Consider the following 25322-nt stretch of genomic DNA (forward strand, 5'->3'; position numbering starts at 1 on the left):
GGAGCTTCCTCTAGTGCAGAGGGACCTCCCAGCATGACCAGGTCAGGGTGCCAGCGAAGGGCAGGGAGCTCCAGGAAAACTGGGACAGAGATCTCCGAGGTGGGAATCACTCCATGGCTTTAAGAGACACATATGAGGTTGTGTATAGGGACAATCCCTTTAGGAAGCACAAATGGTGGAGAAACTTCCTAGCCCATGATCAAGGAACCTGTAAGAATGCTGGAAACCAAGGTCCTAGCTCTGCCACCAGCTCCCTTCTGGAAACAGAATCCCAGAACCATTAAGGTTGGAAAAACTCTCCAAAATCATCAGGTCCAACTTTAGACCAATTAATTATATTGGGAGTAACATTCCCTTTACGAAAGATGTGGTCATGGTCTTGTACTGGAGCTGTCCCCTTCCCCAGTGGTGGATTTAGACCCTTTACAATTCACATTCCTGAAAAAAGGACTTGGGAATGCAAAATTAAAGCCTTCTCACTTAATTCTAAATTCCTGGTGAAGCCAGAGCAGGTCAGTCCTGGCGTCATTTGTACGAAGATCAGCTGGAATTAGAGTTCATGGAATGGGTCAAAGGTGGATCAACTTGTCCTGAGAATGCTGCAACACACCCTAGGAAGTCCTTAAGAGACAACACTGCCAAGGACACATCATAAATTATGGATAATAATGGACATTTTTGATGGAGGTCTGCTAAAAATCAGGAATTGTGTTTGTCTGGGAGGGCACAAAGAGGAAAACGCAACTGGGAGAAGAGCCCAGCGTGCCAAAAATCAGCATAAAACAACCTAAATTCCTAATTATGGACCATCCTCGTCGGAGTGTATCCACCCAGGATGCTCCACCGGAGTCACACACCTTTGCATTCCGTGCTCTTTGTGCTTCAAACCAACATTGCTCGGACAGGGAAAGGCAGAACGAGGGAAGATTTACTCCCATCCTAAATAATTCACAAGAAAAGGGACTGCGCATCTTTAACAAGCCATCGTTTTATGAAGCAAGGTTAACATTTTTCCTTGATTCAGTAGAATATTATAAACTCTCCGGGGTCCATTTGAGGACTTTCTACTTGGAGCAAAGGCACGGACTCAGCACTTTTTATATTATTTAGAGAATAAAATTAACCCTTAATGGCCCAAGCTGGAATTTCTCCTCCCCAGTTAAATATGGCCCGCTCAGCAATTTCTCCCCATATATAATTACAGGCTGCTATCCATCATCTGGAGGAGAATGCTTTCCCGACATTCCAAAAGTGACGCCGTAAGCACTTTTCCTAATAGAATAAATATTCTAAATATCTCTTTTATATTTTCATTTAAATTGGAATATTTTAAAAATAATTGTCGGGACCCTGCCTGCGTGGTTGGCGCTGCGCTGGAGGGAGGTGGCAGGATGCCTGTGTTTTCCTTCTGAGGGAATGTTTATCCTGCATCAAGTCCCCCTCCACGCGCTGCCACAAAAAGTAATTAGGCCCAGACTAATTTATTAGAGCTTCCCTCCGCTGCTGCTGATGTCCTGCTTTCCTTAAAACTCTCACTTTTGGCTTTTTTCCCTGGCTCTTTGGTGGTTTCTCCTTGGGAAAGGATGGGGAAAACACCAGATGAGGCAGTGCTGGGTTCAAAGCTCGGCTCAATGATCTTAGAGGTCTTTTCCAGCCTAAATGATGCTAGGATTCTATCCAACGTTGTGTTTGGATTCTGGGACAGGCTGGTGGCCACGCTGGGGGAATCTGAGCACCTACGGCTTCTCCTGATGGGTTATACCTCTGCAAACAAGTGCTACCAGGATGGAGAAAAGGAGAAGAGCCCTCTGGGGCACTCACAACTCCTCTGGACAACCTGTGCCAGGGTCTCACCACTCTCACAGGGAATAGCTTCTTCCCAATATCCCATCTATCCCTGCTTTCTGGCAGTGGGAAGCCATTCCCTGTGTCCTGTCCCTCCATCCCTTGTCCCAAGTCCCTCTCCAGCTCCCCTGGAGCCCCTTTAGCTCCTTAGAAACGGTTCTAAGGTCTCCTCAAAGCCTTCCCTTTTCCAAGCTGGACATTTCCTCCTCTCCCAGTCTGGCTCCAGAGCAGAGGGGCTCCAGCCCTTGGGGCATCCCTGTGGCCTCCTCTGGACTCACTCCAGCAGCTCCACATCTTCCTTCTTCTGTTGGATCCTGAGCTGGAGGCAGCTCTGCAGGTGGGGTCTCACCTGAGTGGGGCAGAGGGGCAGAATTCCCTCCCTTCCTGCTGGTCACAATTGTCCACAGATGAGCAGAAATCTCATACCATAACCCATAACCCATTTGGAAAACATCAAAGAGGAGTCAGGACAGTCATTTGGATTCCCAAGGGAACACCAGCATGGCCAACCCTCTCCGTTAGCCACGACACAGAAAGGTGAGATCCCGTGTGTTCCAAATTCCTTTGGAACAACAAATGGCAGCTGGCTCCAAGCCCAGCTCCAGGAAAGCTGCTCCCACAATTTCCATGTTACATTGGGTACCAAAAGCTCATGGATGAGGTTGCAACTCTCCCCAAGGTGGACATGAAGTCCATGTAGGACTCCACTGCACAGATCCAAAACATCCCCAGGACCTGGAGGTGGCTCCATGAATCCCCCAGGCACAGCTGGATGCTGAGCTGGCTGAGCAAGGCTGGTCTTGCTCCTAAAACTAAGCCACAGGATTTAAGGCTCAAGTTTTAACCTGTCACAGAGCCAGAGTGGAAAATAAGCATTAATGCCTATGGATTTTCTAGGTAAAACAGGGAATCCCAAATATTTTCCTACATTTTTCATCTGTTTCAGTGAGGGGTTTTCAGGGCAGGTGCTTCCAGCTCAGACACTGATAACACAAACACCACGTGGAGGCTCTTACCAGCATTTTGATGAGCTGAAGCCTTTGATTTCTCTCCCTTTTTTCCCAACCAAAATCACTTTGCCAAAACCCTTGGAAAAGCACAGGACTGTTGCTCATCACATCCAGGTGCTGAGCAGCTTCCAGCTCTTCCCTGCAGTGCTGTAGCTGGTGCAGGACGCTGCTCATGGCTTTGGCTTTGGCCCAAAACAGCTGGGAAAAATCCCCCTTTACCTTTTCTCCCATGGGACAATATCCTTTAAGGAAATCTTGGCACACTTCTGCCTTCCTGGACACGTAGACATGACTGTAAGGGCAATTGCTGTTGCTGCAGATCCCCTTCAAGTAGTAGGAACACACCGGCATCTGCAAGAGGAGGAGAAATCCGTCAGCAATTCCCTAAACCCGTGACTCGGAATCACTGCAACCCCCAGACCTGATATAAAAGCGTGACAAGCGTAAAATAAATAGGAATCTTTTGCCAGCCACCGATCCCAGAGGTGTTTTTAGCTCTTCCATTGGTCTCCTGCAAGACAGTTCCCTGGTATTACGTGTTCCCGGTGTTTGGATACGCAGGGAGCGAAGGCGCTTCCCTCAGCATCCTTCAGGATGCTGGATAGAGGGAACTGCCACCAGGAAGAAAATTCCCTCTGTAAAGTGTAGGGAAGGGAGAGGGAAATGTCATAAATTCAGGGAACATCTTTCGCAAGGAATGATGCAGTGGTGGAGATGGGAAAAGCGGCGCAGAGATCACACCCAGCCCGGCTGCAGCATCCCATAGGGAATTCTCAGAGGGAATCCCAACATCCCAGAGGAAATTTTGGCCATCACAAAGGCCAAAACAGCACCCGTTTGGCTCTTCTGTGGGTACAGACCTGGCTGGAAAGGAGTTTGATAAAGTCTCCAAAAGATGTTTCTTAGAAAGGGAGGAAAAATGCACCTCTGCAAGGATTTGGGGAGGCTGCATCATTCCAAGGCATTATCCTGGAATTCCCCAGCACTATGATGCCTGTCCCTGCGCACTGAGTCGGGCAGGGATGCTCCAGGAGGGAGTGAAATGAGGAGGACAGCCCAGTATCCTGCCCTGAGCATTGGAGAACGAGAGCAGTGGCATACATGGAGCAGATCCCCGATCCCGCGCTCCTGCGTTCCCGAAGCGCGACAGCTGACAGGGAAAACCGACGGAGCAAGGATTCTCCTCATCGTCCTCAAAGCACAAACTTCACCTTCTGCCAGCTGTTATCATTAAAAACAAATTACCAGCCTGCTGCCATATTTCAGCATCCTTAACTCACCGGCAACCACCGGCAGCTTCCCGCTTCCCGCCCCGACCAGGCAGCTGCTGCCTGGAATGTGCACTTCCCGAAGGTCCGGCTCCTCCTGCTCCTACATCCCAAATTTCCTCACTGCTCAGCGTGGTATTGATCTCCTCATTCACCAGTAGCATCCTGGTCCCACCAGTTCAGGCATCCCCAAGTAATATTTACAATGCTGCAATAACCATGGCCGGGGCTATTCGGAAAAATCCCTTATCCCTGAAGGGCACATTAAGGGTTGAACTAAATTGCCTCGCTGGAGGCCGAGAGGAAAGAAAACAAAGGGTGCTTTAAAAGAGGAGAGTTTATTTTTAATTGTCTTTTAACTGCAGACATTAACATAAAGGACAGGGCTCTGGGGCGATCTTTGGCAGTGCTGGTGGTGTGACCGTAAACGATTCCCTTAATGTAGTTTTTGATATAGAGCCCAAATTAGCTCTAATAAAAAGGGATAATAAAGGCAGCTCTCTGACAAAAATAAACTCCTCCTCGCTGTCAAGCCCGAGCCATTATCAAGAGGAAGCAGCGCTCTCATTTCAATTAACCTTGTTTGCACCCCAGCACGTCCACACAAATAACAATAACATTAATTCAAGGCACTGGGGCGCTGCGGCCGCCTTCGACAGCTTTGACTCTCTACAAGCTCTGGAGGCAGCAGCTAAATGAACCCGAAACTCCACGTGAGCCTCCAAATTGCTCACAACTGAGTTTTGAAGCTCTATTAGGGAGAAAAATGCTGATTCTTTCCGAGTTCCTCAAGGGGAAAAGCTGTTGGAACAGCAGCAGGCGGCTTCTCGAGTCCCGGCCTCTCGCAACCTTTGCTTCCTTCAGGTTTCCTGGTTTCTTCCCATTGCTGGGATGTATCAGTGCCTCTGACCCACTATGGAAAAATTCCCTGTGTGTCGCTTCAGCGGGTGCTTCTCACCAAAGGCTCTGCCTGAGCCTCTTGTGGAGCAAAATTCTTTAAACTGTGAGGCCCTGGCACAAGTTGCCCAGAGAAGCTGTGGCTGCCCCATCCCTGGAAGTGCCCAAAGCCAGGTTGGACAGGGCTTGGAGCAACGTGGGATAGTGAAAGGTGTTCCTGCCCATGGCAGAACAAGAAGAGCTTTCCCTTTTCCCCAGGCTCTTTCTTCCATCACCAGAGGGTGATGAAAACCACTGGAGTTTGGATCTGCAAAGCTCCATGACAATCTGGAGCCATCTTCCATCCTGGACACCATTCCCAGCTTGGAGCAAGGGGTTTGCTGCTCTAGGATAGGGAAAAGCTCCCTGCCGCTGTAACAGCTGAATCCATGCAGTTTTCCATAGAAAACAGTGATTTTTCCCATAGAAAATAGTGATTATTCCCATTTCTCAGTGGGGACACTGAGGCATGGGAGTGCACAAAGGCTGAGAAACAGTTTTGTCCTGACACCAAGAGCCAAGCCCTGCAAGCCTTTGATCCTTCACCTCCTGGACTGGATATCCCATCCCAGTGAAATCCCACTGAGGTGAGATACACAACAACCTGATGAGGAGGTTTTTCTCTGATGAGGAGGTTTAGGGGTGTCCCTTTCCAGTAATCACACAGTGAAATCCATGGGACCAACAAAATCAGGAATCCCCAAACCACCACATCATCCCACATGGAAAAAAAACATGGATCGCATTAAAACCTCAGCTCAAACAGCCAAAAACCAACCCTGCACAATCCTTCACCTGAGGAAAAGGTGGAGATTTACTCCAAAAACTCCACGAGCAGGAGGAAAAATGCTTGCTTCCTCTGCTGAGTGCCTCCACCTGCTTTTCCCAGCCCTGATAAATGAGGGAAAAGCCACCTTTGCCAAGAATCACCCGGCTTAACAGGGAGCTCCAGGACTTGGAAAGTGAAGTTGCTTCCCGCTTTAGGAAGCAGCATTCCCATGGCAATAAATCACCCTGGAACAAGTTTGAACTCTATGGAGGAGGTTGTTTCTCTTCCAGCCCTTGCTGATGACAAGGTGGCAAACAGGGAGACCTTTGAGCCACCCTCAGGTTGGTTAATCCTGTGAAAAATAATTCCCCTTCCCAATGGAGCATGGCAGGAAAAACGAGCTCCGAAAGCTTTTCAGAGCTGGCGCTGCCTGCTTTGATTTTGGTTTGTTAATTAATGATTCGTCTTGAGTTTAGGTGATGCTTCATTAGCTCAGGAAAAAGGTGAGATGGGCTGAGGTCACTGCATCCCATGTGATCCCATCCCAAGGATTCTGTCCCCAAAATGCTATTGGCAAACAGCTCCTTGACATGGTCACTCCTTTTTAATTCAGTTTTATTACCACAATATCACTGCTCTTCTTCTCAAACTGGTGAGGTGCTGCTAAAGGTTGAGTATTCCATCGTTCTCCATTTATTCACCCAAACCAGAGCCCAGAAGCCAAATCTGGAGGTCCTCCTTGAGGGACCAAGTGTTTCTGGAGGGGAAACTGAGGCCACATCTCCATCAGGAATTTAAACATGCCAAGGAATATTCCTGGGTAGAGAGACCATAAATTCATCCACATCCAACCATCACATTCTTTGGTGGATAAACCACCAACTGCAACAGCTCCTTGGGCGTGTCCAATTCCCAAGTTTCATCTAGGTTTTCTATCCTGGGACCAAAAAAGACTTCACCACCTTCTGAAATTCCTTTTAATTTGGAGTTTATGGCTCTGTGGATGAATTTCAATCCTTTGCCTCAGAGGTGCAGGCAGAGAGTTGCACTTTGTTTACTTGGATGACAAGAAGTAGTTGGCCTCACTAATTACAATAAATTTGGATAAACCAACAGCCAATCCCACTGCAAAGCTTCCTTCATTCTTGGCTTCCTTATTTCTGAAAGTCTGACGCTGTTACAGGATGAAAGAAAAAAAACCCAAACTTTTTTTCCATCTATCAGTCTTCATCCCCATTCCTGCTCTGACATGCCACGAGCCAGGGAATGCAGCTGTCCCCGTCCCTATTTTATGTACTCGTGATTAAGCGACTCTGAAGAGAAATCCATGTAAAAAACATCTGGTGATCCGTGTCTCATTCAGAGCAACTTCCCAGATAACTTATGAGCTCCCCACGGACAAGGAACGTGCCTCAGGCACCTTGGCTTCCGTGCTGGAGTCTCCAAAGCTACATCCAAGTGGAGATCCCAGCCACTAAACACAGTTTAGTGAAGTGCTAAATCATCACTGATAAACCCAAAATAAAAACCCTGGATTATTTTTCCACCTTGTGCAATAAAACTACAGAGCTCCAAATGCATCAAGAAGGTGGAAAACAATGAACTCCAAAGTTGTTTTGCCATGGTTTCAACCTGGTTGTGCTGCTTGGCATTTTAGAATTGGTTTTTATTAATTTATATCTCCAAGTTATGTTTGTTAAAACTTCCTCTGACCCCAGCACAAAGGGATTTCCAGGGAAATGTGATCTTATGGAAGTAGGGAAGGATTAGATGCAACTAAATGGACTTGATGATCTTGGAGGTCATTTTTAGACCTCTAAGACCTCATAGGTCTTTTCTAGACCTCAGCCATAGTGTGGAGAGGCCCTGGCACAGGTGGCCCAGAGAAGCTGTGGATGCCCCATCCCTGGAAAAATTCAAGGCCAAGTTGGATGGGGCTTGGAGTAACCTGGGATAGTGGTCCCTGACCACGGCAGAGAGGCAGGAATGAGATGATCTTGAAGGTCTCATCCATCCCAAACCATTCCATGGCTCTGTCACGACTCAGGAGCCTGAACAGCTCAGCAAGGAAACTCCAAACTCAGTTGGAAGGACTCAGTGAGGAAGAACCTTCCTACAACCACCCCTTTGCACACAGAGCCATATTCCCGTTGGGAAGTCACACAGACCTTGTCCTTGGACACCTTGTGGGAAAAGGGACAGGTCCCATCCGTCTTCTTGCACGTGCCACGGAGAAACCTGGAGATAAAGCAGATGGAGCAGGTTGGACACGAGGTGGGTCACAAAATGCATGGTTTTATACAAAACCACACAATCGCTGCCGAGCTCATCCATAAACCCATTTCACACCCTAAATTAGTACAGATCCCCCTTGCTGGAAGAGCAGCCGATGATTCCTGATAGATTTTATTCTTTCATCACATTTGGCTGCTCGTTAGTAGGTAGAGCAAGGCTTGTACCCCAAAATTCAGATATGATACTCCCAAAGGAGAAAAGTCCTTCCTAGAGCCCTGATTATTCCAAGTTGCAAGAAAAGTTGTGGATTTCCCATTCTTGGAAGTGTTCAAGGTCAGGCTGGACAAGGCTTAGAGGAACCTGGGGTAGTGGATGGTGTCCCTGCCAATGGCAAGGGGGTGGATTGGATGATCTTGAAGGTCTTTTCCAGTCCAAACCATTCCAGGATTCTATGATCCCATTCTATGAGATGCTGGATGAAGCTCCAGGTGGGAGTGGCCAATGACCAGAAGAAGCAAAGACAGGTCCAGAACAGCAACCAAGATCCCAAAGCACATGAGGATGTCAGGAGTTTTCCTAGGATTGACCACTGTGAGAGCAGATTAACAAAAATAAGAAATTATAAGGGAAAGCTAAAGAATGGGATTGGAGATAAAGGAACAAGGATGAGGAGACACAAAACTAGGAGAAATCAATGTTGTCCTCCAATGATCCATGGAAATGAGACAGGTTGGAGACCCAAAAGACTTCAAGGAGCACAATTCCTAAAGTAGGCAAGGAGTTAAGGGATTTGTTATGGGAGAAAGAGTGAGAAGGAGTAAAATCAGTTAAAAAAACAATAAATCACCTTCCCCTCCTCTATCGTCTCCCATCGAGCTTTGAGCAACTTCCAAGTGATTCCAGCACAGCAGCAATTTTATGGAGAAATTACTCCAGGAGTTCATCAGTGGAGTTGGCTCTTCTGCACTTTTTAAATGACTCATAATAGAGTTTAATCAACTCTTGGGCAGGTCTAATGAACTGCCAACATGGATCAGTTCTCCTGGAATAAATCACCGAGTCTCGGAGCTGCACGACGTCACAGGCTGAGGGATTCAAACCTGCTGGACTGATCCAAATGGATCTGAGGAATGCTCCTGAAGGAGTAACCTTGAGTGTGGTCAGGGCAGGGGCTCAAGTCACCCAGCCCAGAAAAGAAGGCTCCAAAGGGACCTTAGAGCCCCTTCCAGTGCCTAAACAGGCTCCAAGAGAGCCAAAGAGGGACTTGGGACAAGGGATGGAGTGACAGGACAAGGAGAATGGCTTCCCACTGCCAGAGGGATAGATAGGAAGATATTAGGAAGATACTTTTCCCTGTGAGGCTGGTGAGGCCCTGGAATGGAATTCCCAGAGAAGCTGTGGCTGCCCCATCCTTGAAAGTTGGCCAGGTTGGACAGTGCTTGGAGCAACCTGGGATAGTGGAAGGTGTCCCTGCCAATGTCAGCGGTTTGGAATTCAATGATCTTTGATGCTCCTTCCAAACAAAACAATTCCATGATTCTCTGGCCCCTTCTTGTCCTCCTCCTTCCAACCCAACAGTGCAGAACCTACACCTGACCAAGAACTCCCATCCCTGTTGTCCTACATCTCTGTTATCAGTTTGTTTCCCTTAGGAATATCTCACAAGGAAGCACCAAAGCCACCCAATGTCCCAGTTCAGCACAATTCCGTGTCCATCCCTACCTGGTGCAGACGGCCACTTTCTCTGGATCATGGATGTAGGGGCAGCTCTCGCCCCGATTGCACTTCCCAAAGCGGTTGTAGTACATACAATATTCCTTCTTTTTCTTCTTCTGCTTGGCTTGGCGGATGATGGCCAAGCTCCTCTGCACAGCACGGCTGAGGGAGAAAGAGGGACAAGCTCAGGGAAAATCTCCAGCTCCAACACCACAAGGACATGGAGAAGACACCTCAACAATACCTGAAACCAGAGAGGAGCCCATCTTTGGAGAGTGAAATATTTAGGAAGTTCATGCTCATAAGCCCATACGTATTTTCAATTTTTGGCTGATTTTACCCCAAATAATTAAAAATCTGCAAGGTAACACCGAAGTCACCACTGAGATCCCTTCCCACCCCCATAACTCTGATTCTCTCCTCGGATTTTATGAGCATGGAAAGGGTTTCCCACACTTTTGGGGAATATGGTGAGGAAGGAAACATCCTCTCCTGGTGCAGCACAGGATGCCAAGGCTGAATGACTCGGAGGGCTCTTCAGCACATGTCCCACCAGCTGGGCCTGATGCTATTCATGGCCTTCAAGTGGGCACCTGCTCATGAACCTCAAAGAACGAGCATCTACATGATGGCCACAGGAACAAAAAGTACCACCAAAGAGCAGAAAAGCTCCTTTCTAATTGCCTGGTCCCACTAGAAGTTACTTAAACAGCTCAGAAGTTGCTTAGCACATGTTTTCCATGAGCTTCCAGCTGGAGAGGGAATTATCCAGAAGCTCTTGGGATGTGTGGGACCAGGTGGAAGTGGGGAAGTGAACACAAACCATGGGGAGCACATCAGATCTCTCCAAGGAGATAATTCAGTGTTAGGGTACAGTCAGATCTGGTTTGATGAGGACGCAATGCATTATCCATGAAAAACACAGGTTCAAGGAACTTATTTTCAGAGGAAATGCACATTTTTACCTCTGTAATTGTTGGTTGTCTGCAGCTCCTGGATTAAAAGGAGGTGCAAGGCCAAGTGTAAGGTCCTGGATGTGTCGTGAGCAATCCCAAGCACAAATCCAGGCTGGGTGGGGAATGGATTGAGAGCAGCCCTGAGGAGAAGGACTCGAGGGAGCTGGTGGATGAGAAGCTCCACATGATCCAGCCACGGGAGCCCGGAATGTCCCAGGCTCATCCCACAGCATGGGCAGCAGAAGAAGAGAGGGAATTTCTGCCCCTCAGCCCCACTCAGGTGAGATCTCACCTGCGGAGCTGCCTCCAGCTCTGGGGTCCAATGGCAGGAGGATGTGGAGCTGCTGGAGCAGATCCAGGAGGCCACGGAGATGCTCCAAGGGCTGGAGCCCCTCTGCTCTGCAGCCAGGCTGGGAGAGCTGGGAATATCCAGCCTGGCTGTCCAGGCAGACCTTGGAGTCCCTTCCAGTGCCTGAAGGGGCTCCAGGAGAGCTGGAGTGGGACTTTGGACAAGGGCTGGAGTGGCAGGAGAAGGGGGAATGGTTTCCCACTGTCAGGGATAGATGGGATTTTGGGAATAAATTCTTCCCTGGGAGGGTGGGGAAACTCTGGCTGGGCTTAAAACCACATTGAAGTAGAAGCTGCGGAAAAGCAGCAGCCAGAGCTTCACCAAATCATCCTCCAGTTCAACAGCTGCTCCAGAAGCTCCTGATTCCCTCCTGAGCATAATTCCAAAGATGGAGCACATCATTCCTGCTTCCCATGAGTACAGACCTGGCAATGTATCGGCATGTTGAGGATCTGCTCAGGCTGGGTGAAAAGACCCCAGGACTGGGTGTGGAGTGCAATCTCAGTGCTGGAGAGAGAGAGAAACATGGATCATTGCTTGGAATCGAGAAATTTTGCAGGAATTCACACAGCCTCAATACCTTAGGTCCATAAAAATGATCGGAGGGATGGAGACACCTTGCTATGAGGAAAAGCTGGGAGATCTGGGGTTGTTCAGCCTGGTAAAAAAAAAGGCTCCAGGGAGAACTTGGAGCCCCCTCCATTGCCTAAAGGGGTTCCAGGAGAGCTGGAGAGGAACTATGGACAAGAATCTGGAGTGGCAAAACAGAGGGAATGGTTTCCCATTGCCAGAGGGCAGGGTTAGATGGGCTATGGGGAAGAAATTCTTCCCTGGGAGGGTGGGGAGGCCCTGGCACAAATTGCCCAGAGAAACTATGGATGCCTCACCCCTGAAAGTGTCCAAGGACAGGACTTGGAGCAACCTGGGATAATGGAAAGTGTCCCTGCCCCTGGCAGAGTGTTGGAACTGGATGATTGTCAAGCTCCCTCCCAACCCAAACCATTCCATGATTCCACGAACTTACTTAACCCAAAGCACAGAGCTCCCAGAGAACCAAGGGACAAAGATGCCCTTCAGGGACTTCCCACCTCTGGAGCAGCCCCAGCAGAAGGGCTCCTTGCCAGCCCCAAACACAGCAGGAATTTTTCCCCTCAGCACCCAAACGTGCCAGAACACTTCCCTAAGCAAATCCCACGCTTCCACCATCAATCCAACAAATTTCCACGCTTGGCTTGGCCGCTCCCCGCAGCCAGACAGGGAAGCTCAGCGCCCGCTCCCATCCATGCACGCATGGAATTAAATCATCCTTGACTGGTGCAGGGAAGAATGAATGGGAAAGAAAGGCTGGGTTTCAGTTTTCCAGGTAGGATGAGTGCAGCTCAGTCACTCACCTGCCAGCCCGGGCGTGTTGGGAAGTTGAGTGAGTGGAATTTGATTGCGCGGCACCGCGAGCTGTCACTCGGCTGCCGGCGTCGGCGAAGCCCCATCTGTTCCCTCTGCACATCAAATTCCATCAACAGGGCATTTGAGCCACCACTGAGATAGCTTTTTTCCCTGTTTTTTTTTTTTAATTCCTTCTCGTCCCAAGCTGTAGGAGCATCTTTTTTAGTGCCTCAATAAACATTTGTCAGCTTTGGGATGCTCCGAAGATGCCATTGAAGGTACTCCGTTTAGAGCAAGGTTGACTTCCCAAACGATGTGGGGAGAAAGCCCCAAATTAAAATCCATTAGGATAGGGCTGGAGCATCCTCAGCCCTTGGGAATTCTGTTTAATATTCCTTAAAGCTACACCAGGAATCAGCTCCTGAGGGCAGCACATAGTCCCCCTAAATACTTAATATTTGCGGATAAAAGCAGATACACAGGGATGAACAAGTTGGGAATCACAGAATCATGGAATGGTTAGGGCTGGAAGGGTCTTTACAGGTCATCTTGGCCAGAAAGGAGGAATCACTAAAGAGATAAATAGAGGATAAATAAAGGGGTCAACAGCCTCCTGCCACTGGGTTGGAATTTTTATGTAGCAAAAATACATCAACAACTTTTTTTTTTTTGCTATTTTTCCCCAGTTTTCATCTTCTAGTAAGTTTTCTTCTTCTAGTAAGAAGCCATGCAACAACATGAAGTGCATCTCCCATTCCAGGAATTAACTCGCATCCCAAAGGCAGTTTAACTATCCAAGAGCTGGTCCCATCCATGACAAAATCCATGTGAGATCCATCCAGGTCTGGCAAAGCACCTGGAAGCTGGCAAAGAAAACCCCCATCCACATTTTCCCACTCTCTAATTATTCATCCCATGTGCAAATCCTCCCCAAACTATTAGAAAATCACCCAAATATTTCTCCAGGAGGAGACAAGCCAAGAAAGCTCCGTAATTAAACATCCATTGGGATTTATGGAGAAAACTCGGGCTCTGTCATGAGGGTACTTTTGGAAGCTTTTGCACTGTGGAAAAAAAAAGTTTAAATAAAAGTAAAAGCCTTGTGTACATCCAAGTATCAAGAAGGGGGTGCAGGAGAGGGGATTGGATGTTCTCAACTTTTCAGGAGGTCCAAGGAGTCTAAATTTGGATTTTTAGGGTGGTTGTCAACTCGGAATTCCCAACTGGTCACTACAAGAGATTTGTACTAATAAATACATTAATAAATAAATATTCCTGGCATTGGAGGGTGCATTATTGAAATTGGGACATCAAAAGACACTGGAAAATGGGATAAGGGTTAAATCCCAACATCAGGAGCCGAAATTTGCTGCAGTCTGGCCTAAATTAAACAAAAAGCTGAAACTATGCCCCCAGGGCTTGACTTTGGAAGTCTCGTTTGATCCAGACAAAACACTGGGCACATCCCAGTCCCAGATCTGTCCCGTTTTTCTCCTCAGTCGCTTCCCAGCCGGGGAGAACTTCAGGACACAGTGGTGCTGTCAGATCAGGAGAGCAACTCCCGCATCCTTGGCATTGCCAAAGTCCCTTACTATGGAAATTTAAAGTGGTGCCACGGCAAATTCCTCCCACATGCACACTCCAAGGCAGCGGGAACAGAATGGAGAGGGGGGGGAAAAAAAAGCAGGAAAGTAAGAAAAGCTGCCACAGAGAGCATCAAGAACTGCACATTGAGGGCTTTTGAAGTGATTACACCCAGCACAGCAGTGTCAGCCGGGATATTTTCCACCCTCTGGAAAGGACAGGTTGGATTTCTCTCCCCCTTTCCTGATGATTCAGTCGCCTGGGAGAGCATCATCCGTAAGGAAACCCACAGCCCGTGCAAACAGGGATGTTTCTCTTAATGCATCATCCCAGCCCGACGCTGGCAGCTCCGGTGGCTCGCGGTGAGAAGTGATTGTTGTTCCCAATCCAGCCGGGAGACTCCGCGCGTCTCTCCGGAGGGAGCGGGAGCTGTCATGTTCATTAAATGCATGATTACAGCTATGATTAATAGCGGGGGCTGCAGCCTAACTCCTTCTTTTTTTCCCCTGCTCCTAGGAAGGAATCCACAGCCAAGCAGTCCCGCGGTGTTTTCCGCAGCGTTTGGCTCGACGTTTGGAATTCCAGCTTTTGATGGAAAAGGGGGAAAAGGCACAATTTATCCTTGTCAAACAACAAAATGCTTAAAACAAGCGGGTTGGATGCTGCACCCCTGCACCAACATCCGTAAATTAATTAGGACCATATCCTTAATCCTAAAACTCAGCTCAAGCGGATCCAGGTCCATCTCTGGCATCCGGGGTTTTTTTTTTTTCCCATAACCCCAAAACACAGCTCAAGGCTCAAGGTCTTTCTTCTCCAGGGAAGAGATTTCCCTTGGCAGCCCAGGAACTGCACTCAGGAGCAACACTCGCCGCTTTCCAACATTCCCACATGGATATCAGGATGTTCCCATCCAACCCAACACTCCTGCTCAGCTCCCCATCACCCAGGGGCTTGGGATGCAACAAACACACCCCGAAAACAACATTCCAACTATTCCTTTGAGTTAAAAATTGGCTGCAAATATCACAGTTAATTATCACCTGTTTAATTATTTAGGAAGGATTTTATTGCTCCAAGGCACAGCTCAAGGATCAGGACCTCATCTTATGGAAAGGTCTGTTGGAGCATCTTATCCAATTATTTACTTTTTTTAAATGGTGGAAAAGCTGTAAAAAACTGGGAAAAAAAAAAAAAAAGAGAGAGAGAAATCCAGAAAAGGGAGAAATCCAGAGCTGGAGTGAGCCAGGACCAAGGGATGATAGGCAAGAGAGTAAGAACACTGTTAGAGTGATGAGTATTGACTCTCAAGCCCATTGCTTCCCATCTATTTCCACAATCCCAAATCAAGGCTAATTTGTGGAAAACTTCCTCATGGAGGGAAACAATCAGTAGAAAACTGAAACAGGCAGAAAAAAAGGAAGATATTCAGAGCTGGGGTGTGGTAGGGCCAAGAGGAGGGTGAGAACATTGTCAGAATGATGAGTGTTGAGTATCAAGCCCATTGCTTCCCATCTACTTCCACTATCCCATGTCAAGGATAATTCATGGAAATCTTACACACAGAGGGAACCAACCAGGGGTTTGCCCAAGCAATGGCAGGCAGGTGATCAGCTCCACCGCTCAGTGCTCCAAACTGGGGATGACCACAACGGGGTCATTCCATTTTTTGCTCACCAATCCCATGGTTTTGGAATTGTTCAGTCCCTTATCCCTTTTGAGCTCAGTCCTTTGGCTCATTGAGTACCATTCCTTGGGTTTGGGATTCCTCAGCCCCTGACCCCTTTTGAGCTCAATTCCATGTCCCCTTGAATCTCAGTGCCTTTTCTTTGGGATTACTCAATTCCTTATATCCTTTGAGATCAATCCCTTGGTCCCTTTTGAGCTCAATCCCTTAGTTTTGAGATTCCTCAATCCCTTGGCTCCTTCCCCCTCAATTCCATGATTTTGGGATTGCTCAATCCTTTTATCCCTCAGGTGTCAGCATCACCACACAACCTCTTCTCAGCCTGTTCCCACACGACCTGGAAAAGGCTTCCTAAAACCACGCTGGCTCCTTTAATATTTTCCATTATCATCCCACCTCGTCCACTGCAGCCTCCTTCGGAAAGAGCCGAGCGATTCATTTTCTGAGTCTCTCCTTGGCTTTATTGCTGAACCGAAAGTTTTGAGGCTGCACTTGGGGAAATTTATTTCTTTAATTATTATTCATTTAAGTGGGTTCCGCAGATTTCGAGGATCAGCACTCGCAGCTGCTGGGGGTCATTTATTTCCCTCACTGGACAGCACAAGTCCTCATTCCGGAGAAGACAACAGAAAAAGAAGGGATGAGTTGCTGCTAAACAAGCAGAGATTTTCCCCTTTTCCTGCCTGACTGTCCCTGCATCCAATGAATGTCCCTGAGTCAGGTGGTCACGAGTGTTTCATTAACAAAGCAACTTCAATTAATGAATCGACTTCAATTAATGAAGCAGCTCTGGGCTGGATATTGTACAAGCAGATGTGGGCCCGGAGCAGGATCTGATCCCTGCAATTCCAGAGTTGAGGAATTGAGCTCATAAAGGGAAAGGGACTGAGCAATCCCAAAGCCAAGGCATTGAGAGTGAAGGGGACAAAGGATTGAGCTCCAGAGGGATAAAAGGATTGAACAATCCCAAAATCAAGGGACAGAGTTCAAAAGGGGCCAAAGGATTGAGCTCCAGAGGAATAAAAGGATTGAACAATCCCAAAATCAAGGGACTGAGAGTGAAGAGGTCAAAGGGATTGAACAATCCCAAAACCAAGGGATAGAGCTCAAAAGGGGCCAAGGGATTGAGCTCAAAAGGGTTGAGGGATTGAGCAATCCCAAAATCAAGGGATTGAGATCAAAGGGGGCAAGAGATCCCACAATCCCAAAGACAATGCACTAAGATTGAGGGGGCCACGGAGCTGACCTCAAAAAGTGTAAGGGATTGAGGAATCCCAAAACCAAGGGATTGAGTTTAAAGAAATTGAGGGACTGAGCTCAAAGACACAGAACAATTCCACAAACAAGGGATTGAGATTAAAGGGGCCAAGGGATCCCTCAATCCCAAAGACAAGGATGGCATTGAGAATGAAGGCGCAAAGGAATTGAGCTCAAAAGGGGTAAGGGATTGAAGAATCCCAAAACTATGGGATTGAGATGGAATGCATTGAGATTGAAAGGATTCCCCAATCCCAAAGAAAAAGCCTTGAGATTGAAGGGGCTACGAAACTGAGCTCAAAAGGGGTCAAGGGACTGAGCAACCCCAAAGAGAAAGAACTAATCAGAAAAGAGGAAAGAATTGAGGAATCCCAAAGACAAAGGACTGAGTAAAAAAGGGGCCATGGGATTGAGATCAAAAGGGACCAAGGGATCCCACAATCCCAAAGAAAAAGCACTGAGATTGAGGGAACCAGGGAACTGAGGTCAGAAGAGGTAAGGGATTGAGCAATCCCAAAGCCAAGGGAATGACTTCCAAAGAGGCCAATGGATTTAATTCAAGATGGGTAAGGGACAGAGCAATCCCAAAAGCAAGAGATTGAGATTGAAGTGTTTGAGGGATTAAGCAATCCCAAAACAAGGGACTGATCCTGAAGAAGCCAAGGAATTGAGCTCAAAAAGAGGCAAGAGACTGCGCAATCCCAAGCCCAAGGAATTCACCTGCGGAAAGTAACATTCCAAATTTCCCTGCTCTCACACTTTGGTGCATTGGGCTGGTCTCTCCTGCACCAAAATCTTCCTTATCCCTCCAGTATGATCCCAACACACTCAAGGTATATCGAAGACAGAAGACAAGGTCATGATGGACAAACAAGAAGCTTAGGATGTTTCCATGGACATGGGGAAAAGGCAAAGCCCGGCACACCGGAGCAAATCCTCCCTAATTCCTCTTAAAATTAAAAGCAGAGGCAGAAGATGGGTGGTGGAAACATTCTAGTCCTGAATCCCTCCTTTCCTTCTGTAAAAAGGAGTGGCTCAGAAGAAGGAGCATCATTCAGCGCTGGGCCAACAGCAGCACTGAGCATTTCCTTATCCTTGAAAAAGTGGGAAGCGTGCTCCCATGACATTCAGCACTTCTAAAATTAGTTGGTAAACAGGGAGGCCAAAGAGCACTTTCTTCCAGCACTGTGGAGATCTCTGAGTGTTGAGTTCTCCCACTGCAGCCCAAATCCTTCAGGAGCATCCGTCACCTGTCCCCAGCCTGATGCAGTGGAGGAGGGGGGTCCAGAGATGCTCCGAGGTTTGGAGCCCCTCTGCTCTAGAGCCAGGCTGAGACAGCTGGGAATGTCCAGCTTGGAGAAGAGAAGGATCCAGGGAGATCTCAGAGCCCCTTCCAGTGCCTAAAGGGGCTCCAAGAGAGCTGGAGAGCGACTCTGGGCAAGGGATGGAGGGACAGGAGACAGGGAATAGCTTCCTAATGCCAGAGGGCAGGGATAGGTAGGATATTGGGAAGAAATCCTTCCCTGTGAGGGTGGGGAGACCCTGACACAGGTTGCCCAGAGAAGCTGTGGTTGTCTCATCCCCGGAAGCATCCAAGACCAGGTTGTGTGGGGCTTGGATCAACCTGGGATAGTGGAAGGTGTCCTTGCCCATAGCAGGGGCTTGGAATGAGATTGTCTTTAAGCTCCTTTCCGACCCAAACTATTCTCCATGACCTTCCATCTCCCCAGCTGATCACCTTTGCAGAGAGGGGAAACTGAGGCAGGAGGGGATGTTACACAGCAGGACGGAGACAGAAAGTGCATCTGGATGCAGGGAAAGTCCCTCATAGTTGTGGAAGGCTGAACTCAACCATGTTTTAATTAATAATTTGTTTCTCTGGGATCACAGCCACCGTCACAATGTGTGGGAGATGCCTCAGCTCAGGAGGACTAAAAACTCCTCTTAAGCCTCCACCTTTGGGAGCTCAGCAATCCTGGATATCTCCAAGGCTCTGGAATCTACGGCCATGGAGACAATTCGAAAACCCCAATAAATAAAATCACGTTGTTCAAGGGGCCAGCTGTCACCTCTGGAGTCCCCAAAGCCACCAGACTTTCTCCAACTAAGAGCTAAAACCTCAGCATGAGGAAATCATGCAGGTGAGGATTTGCCCATGGAAAAATAGCCTGGACAGTTGGAAAAGCCTGCTGGAGCCAGCCCCAGCTCATGGAGTGCAATTCCTCTCTCAGCAGCAGCAGCAGCAGCAGCTCGTGCAGAGATTGGGGTCAGGGCTGGTTTCCGGACAATGTCAAACCTTAATTTGCTTTCTGCTGCTTTCAATCTTGTATTTCCCCTTCTGTATTTCATTGTGAAACTCTACATTGCCCAGGACCTTTTGCTTCTCTCCCTGATTTCATGGAAATTCCTTAAGAGTCTGGAAAACACCTTAGCAGCTGGAGAAAGAAATGAAGGAAAGGTTCCTTGTGAGCGGAGAAACCCAGTTATTCTGCTTGTTTAATTAATTGCCACGTAGTAAATGCTTTCCACACCATCCCACTGCTGATTTTCCAAGACTTCTGCAAAGTGAAAAAATACATGGGTGCTGAAATACAAGTTATCCCAAAGGGAAAGAGCCTCTCCACGTGTGATTCCACATCTTTGTCTCACAAGGATGAGCAGAGAGTGTTTCAGCTCTAGGTTTTCTTCTTCATCCTTGCCCAAGTAATGAATTATGCCACATGCAAGATCCCTATCCAGCTGGGAAGCCAAAAAAAAAAAAGTATTTTTATTTCTGTATTTAATTTGCAGTTTTACAGAGGCAAGTGTGGAAGGCACAGAAATCCTTTGGGAGCAGAGCCACACATGAGATGAGAGCAAAGTTCTCAGCAGCTGCACAGGCCATGGTGATGCTGTGATTGCTCCAGGGAGTCTTTTTATGTTCAAACCACCTCCAAAAGTTTTTCCTGGGATTGCAGTGCCACTTTCCTTGTCCCCAAGCCATGTGCCCTCCTCATCTCTCCAGCACCAACAAAGCCAATTCCAGAAGAGCCATAGGAAACTGCTCTTCTCATTGCTCCTGGTAGCCTCAAGATTGATCCCAATACAGCACAGGGATGCAGGAAGTGCATCCCCTGGATCAAACCCTCACTTACCACCAGCATCCATAAATAAATCACTTGGGAATGCTACGATGGTGTGGATGGATCAGCCCCAGCACCCGGCATCAGATTTTGTACTGCAGAGATAAAACCCCAACACTATAAATCCAGGGAAAGGGCAGAATTATAACCCACTGGAAGTAAACTCCAAGCTATTAAACTGTCAGGAGCATTTCCCGTCTCTCCACTATTCCAAACACACGGTGCCTGGCACTGAAAGGGAAAGGAAAAGCCGTTTTTTTTCCATCTTTTAAATAAACTTTGTCAAGTGCTGAAAACACAGAGCGTTGAGCAAACGTTCGCAGCCAATGAGAACACACAAATCTTCCGCCCTGCCAGGCCCAGTTATCCTAAGGCAAGAGGAATCTGTGGAATCCATCCTTGGGAAGGAGGATGAATTATGGGGAGAGATGAAAGATGACATGAAAATACTGATTCACAGCAGTTCCTCAGGTTTTGTGGTTACAAAGCCTACGCGCTATCTGGCAGGGGGAAAGAGGCAACAGCAAAAAAAAAGAACACCTTCAAAGTAATAATTAGATGGGATTGTATTTTATAGGGAATAACCCTGGAAGGGATCTTCCCTTCCAAAGTGGGACTAATTAAACCCAATTCTCTGAATGAGACCTCGCTAGAAGATGTGGTTTCAGTGAGAAAGGAAAAATGGGGGCATCACATCTCTTCCATGTGTTGTCACCCCAAATCCCCTCAGGAACCCCCCAAAAGCAATTCCAAGGCCTGTATCTGCAGTAATCCTCCCATGATACCTTTGGCTTCATCACTCTTCCAGAAATTTGCCTCTAAGTTGGTGTTTCTCTGCTTGGTCCCAATCCAGTGATGGATATTCATGGACAGGCCAAATCCATCAGCCTTGGCTGAGTTGCCCAAATGAGACTTTGCTCATTTGTCTATTTTCAGACAAATTTAGAGACTTCCTTGCACTTAGATAAATAAAAAAATCACCTTCTTGCTGGAAGGCAGGACCTTTTCCACCTACATCCTCCCCAAAAAGAAGTTCACTAAACCTGTTCTTCAAAAAAAAATCTTTAAAATCATGGAGATTTTAGAGCCAAATGAGTCTAGCATTTCATCATCCTTGTCCTTGGAAAGTGCTCCCACCAGTTTAAGCCCCTTGGTTTTTGGCTGCTCCACTGGCCATGGAGAGACATCCTTCCTTAGCTTGGCAGCTCCAGATCTTCCACTTTTCCAGTCCTTCCAGCCATCACTTCTGCCCAGGACTCTTCCTAGTGGTCCAACTCTGTCCTGAAATCCATCCCCTGCTCCATCCAACAAGATCCCTGTCCATGTCCTGGGGTTTCACCCCTTCCATTCCTTCAGGATATTTTCTGCCTTTGGTGACATCTTCAATGCCCAGAGATGGTGCTTAAGGCAGAACCACCCTCAATTATCCTGATCCAGACACTGGAAAATCCCAGTACCAGTAGCAAAGCTCTTGGAAAAAAACAGATTTTTTTTTTTTTCTACAAACCCCCGAGCTGTTTTATGGCTGCTTTTTCTGTCTCCAAACTCTGATCCTTGCCCCTCCTCCTCAGAGGCAGCACCAAAGGCAAGGATTTACCAGGCAGGATCCCAGATTCCGAAAGAATCCATTATAGATGTGCTCCTGAGCATGCTCATCCCTATTTGAGGAGTTGGCAGCAAGGAGAAGGCAGCAGGAGAGTCAGACATCAAAAATCTGTCCTGAGAAGGGCTGAGTTGTGAAAATATCCACAAACCATTCCCAAACTCCTGCTGAGCCTTCCTTTGTTGCCCTCAGAAGGGAAATTACCTGGAAGTGACATTCCATTGGCTCCACATCCCTCGGCCACCGCCTCATCCTCATCTCTGCCATCATCAACAGGCAGCTCCACTTCCCATCCCATCCTTCCCTCCCTAATCCTGCTCTTTGTGGGTTTAAAATCACCCAGGATGCCCCAGAATTCCCACAGGAATTGTGGTGCAGGTGGTTTCGAAGGCTCTTCATCTGCTTTCTCATCATATTTTGGCATTCAAGGCCAGGCTGGACAGGGCTGGGAGCAACATGGTCTGGTGGAAGGCATCCCAGGAGGATGGAACTGGATGATCTTGAAGATGCCTTCCAAATCAAAGCCACGCCTCATTGCCTGATTTCCAGCATCATCCATAGAAATCCTCATCGCTGCTCCATTCATCCTTCCAGCCAGGAAAATCATCACAAAGCCACTGGTTTTGCCTTCCCCAGTTTAACTATCCACAAAAACTCTCAATAAATCAGCTAGGGAGCAAAAATATTTGAGACTAAGAAGAAATTTAAAAAATACTTTAAACACAGTTAAAATCTTCTTTTTTTTAAGAGCCACACTTGAGGCATCAAACACAGGAGGAGCTGAAACACAAATTTAATCAAAGCCGCGATGTAAAGCTGGGAATTCATCAAAATGGGGGTATCATTCCACAATTATCTGCAGAATGATCTTCCCAATTTTTTAGGTCAATATTGAGCATAACTTGATGAGCATCTCAAGCACATTCAACCTTGTGGTGCTGTTTGAATTCATCCAAGACTTTGCCTGTTAAACCAAGTTTAACGGCGTGTCTCCACAAGCTTGAATTAAGTCTGATTTAAGAAAAACTCAATTCTCCTAAACCTTTAATTTCCCAAACATTATTTCCCCTTCGGGGCTACTATAAAGCAAGAAGAGCACTTGGCACCATGGGATGTCCACTACCTTCCCATCTGGAATTCTATGAGGCCGAAGGATGAGTCGCAACCCACAGGCTGGGAAGAAACAACTAAAAACTGAACTCAACGGATTTTGGACACGAACTGGGACAAATTCCTGCTCACCTGCTCTGATGGGAGTTTTGGTGCTCAGGTCCCTGGCCCGGAGAGGGCTGCTGGAAGTTTTGGAGAGTTTGTTGGCCGACACCCGGTACATGACCCCACCGATGCAGCGGAAGCCTTTGTTCCTCCAGCGCTGTTGGACGAGCTGGGATTTGCCACCTTGGAGTGAGAGTCGGGTTTGGTTTAACAATGGGGATCTGCAGGAAAAACAAAGTCAAGGTCAGCCCAAATTTGGGAAATTGTCACAAGGAGGTGCTGCTTCATCAGCAAACCATGAGATCGGAGACTCATGGAATGGTTTGGGTTCGAACGGACCTTCAAGATCATCTCATTCCAATCCCATCGCCAAGGGCAGGGACAGCTCCCACTAGAATGGAGGAAATGTATGGAAGAGGCAGGGATGTTCTTGCTGTTGACAGATGAAAAGCTCCGATTCCTCATGACTGACACCAAAAAAATGACCTTCAGGTACTCTCCCCAAACTTCTCCCACCCTTGCTTGCACCTCTAGCCCCAGCAGAAACAAAGAAATACGGATGCAATCCCATGAGAGAATCAGCCAGGTGGGACCTTCACTGAGCTTAGCCAAGTTTTACGGAGTTCTACAAGCTTTGACATCCCTGGAAGTACATCAAAGCCAGGTGGGATGGGACTCTGAGCAACCTGATCCAGTGGGTGGCATCCCTGTCCATGGCAGGGGTTTATAACTAGATGGTCTTTAAGGTCCATTCCAACCAAAAACATTCCATGAGTCTGTATTTTTTTTATTGCTACTACTATTATGAATCAGATACAACAACTTTATTATTTTTATTCTGCCCCCAAATCTGGCTCTTGGAAGGATTTTCCTCAATCCCTGCATGGGACAAATCACCCAAGAGCATTTCCATCCCCACCTGTCACCTGGAACTGATGCTGGACCTCAGCAGGGTCCAGTGGGCAGGACTGGGGACCTCTTCCCATCTCCTTAACTCTCCCTAAATTCACGTATTGAGGCAGTGGGATGGAGATGGATTGGGAATCACAGTCCAATTACTGTTGCCCATAATGTTATTCTGAAGCACCAGTAAGTTCTGAAGTGACACCTGAGGGATAAATATCACAGAATCCCAAAATATTTTAGGTCTGAAAAGACCTCCAAGGCCATGAAGTCCAACCTGTGACTAACTATCAGTTTGTCAATTAAACCAGAGCACGGGGTGCCATGTCCAGGCATTCCCTGAGCACCTCCAGGGATGGAGACTCCATTCCACCTCACTGGACAGTTCATCCCAATGTTTAACAACCCTTTCCATGAAGAAATGCCTTCTGATGTCCAAACTGAACCTCCCCTGGCACAGCTTGAAGCTATTTCCTCTCATCCTGTTGCTGTTTGACAGGGAAAAGAGGCCAACCCACACCTTGCTGCATGTCCCAGAGAGGCTCCTCTGTCACCCAAAATCTTGTCCACTCCATGACCTGATACCTCCTGCACCATCCCACCTCCCTCCCAACCCACAAGGCAGCCTCTTCCCAGCTCAATCCTATCCATCCCCCATTATCCAAACAGAGCCACTGCAGCCAAATCAAATCTCCTCCAATATCAGTCGCCTTCCTCATTTAGCGCTAATCCAAACAGTAATTTGTTTATGCAAATTAGAGCTCTAATTTTGTATTAGCCCAAACTATGCTCATAATGCTATTAGCAGAACGTATATAAACCGCGCATTACCGGAGAATATCCGTAAATTAAGATCCCGCTATCCTATCAGCGGAATGCAAACCCCGATGAGCATTTCCTTTAAATGAACATGTGCTCCAAAGAAAAAGAGAGCTGGAAAATGGAATAGTTACATTTCCTAATGCCGAGCGTGACAGCCTATTCATTCCGGAGGGCTGTTGCCACTGGCTACCGAGCTCAGAAAATTTGCTGCCTGTTTTTTGTGGAAGGGGATGGGAATTCGATAAATTCCTTGTTTCAATTCCCCCAGGGTTTCCTCCTCACGGAACTGCTCCGGAGAGGAGCATCAAGTCCTAGTGATTTGAAAAGGAGTCATGGCAGTGGCATCATTGGGTGAAGGCGACAAGGGCATGAGGGTCACTCACGGATCACCCAGCACATCCCAGAAAACTCCAGCAAGGCTACGGGTGCATCCAGCACTGGCTGCAGGACCTGAAGAAAGGTCTTGTGGCCACATCAGGGGCAATAAAAATAATATCAGCTATCCAACAGCCGGGAGGGTGACGGAGATGATTCTCACCCTCTTCTCTGCTTGTCTGAGATCCCATCTGGAGTTTTGTGTCCAGCTCTGGGGTCCCAGCAGTAGAAGGACGTGGACCTGCTGGAGCAAGACCAGAGGAGGCCATGGAGATGCTCCGAGGGCT

General features: G+C 47.6%; 1 protein-coding gene across 1 annotated transcript in view; it reads right to left on the reverse strand.

Moving 5' to 3' along the window:
- Positions 1-25322, reverse strand: part of ZC3H3 (zinc finger CCCH-type containing 3) — a 126716-nt gene that overhangs the window by 19160 nt on the left and 82234 nt on the right. Inside the window, exons 5-9 of the mRNA XM_053938266.1 lie at positions 22963-23156; positions 11510-11591; positions 9786-9941; positions 7997-8066; positions 3075-3206 (exon numbers count right to left, since the gene is read on the reverse strand). Coding sequence (XP_053794241.1) covers positions 3075-3206; positions 7997-8066; positions 9786-9941; positions 11510-11591; positions 22963-23156 — 634 coding nt within the window. The remainder of the gene's footprint in view (positions 1-3074; positions 3207-7996; positions 8067-9785; positions 9942-11509; positions 11592-22962; positions 23157-25322) is intronic.

The sequence above is a fragment of the Vidua chalybeata genome, chromosome 1 (genome assembly GCF_026979565.1).
Source record: "Vidua chalybeata isolate OUT-0048 chromosome 1, bVidCha1 merged haplotype, whole genome shotgun sequence".
In the NCBI taxonomy this organism is placed as follows: Eukaryota; Metazoa; Chordata; class Aves; order Passeriformes; family Viduidae; genus Vidua; species Vidua chalybeata.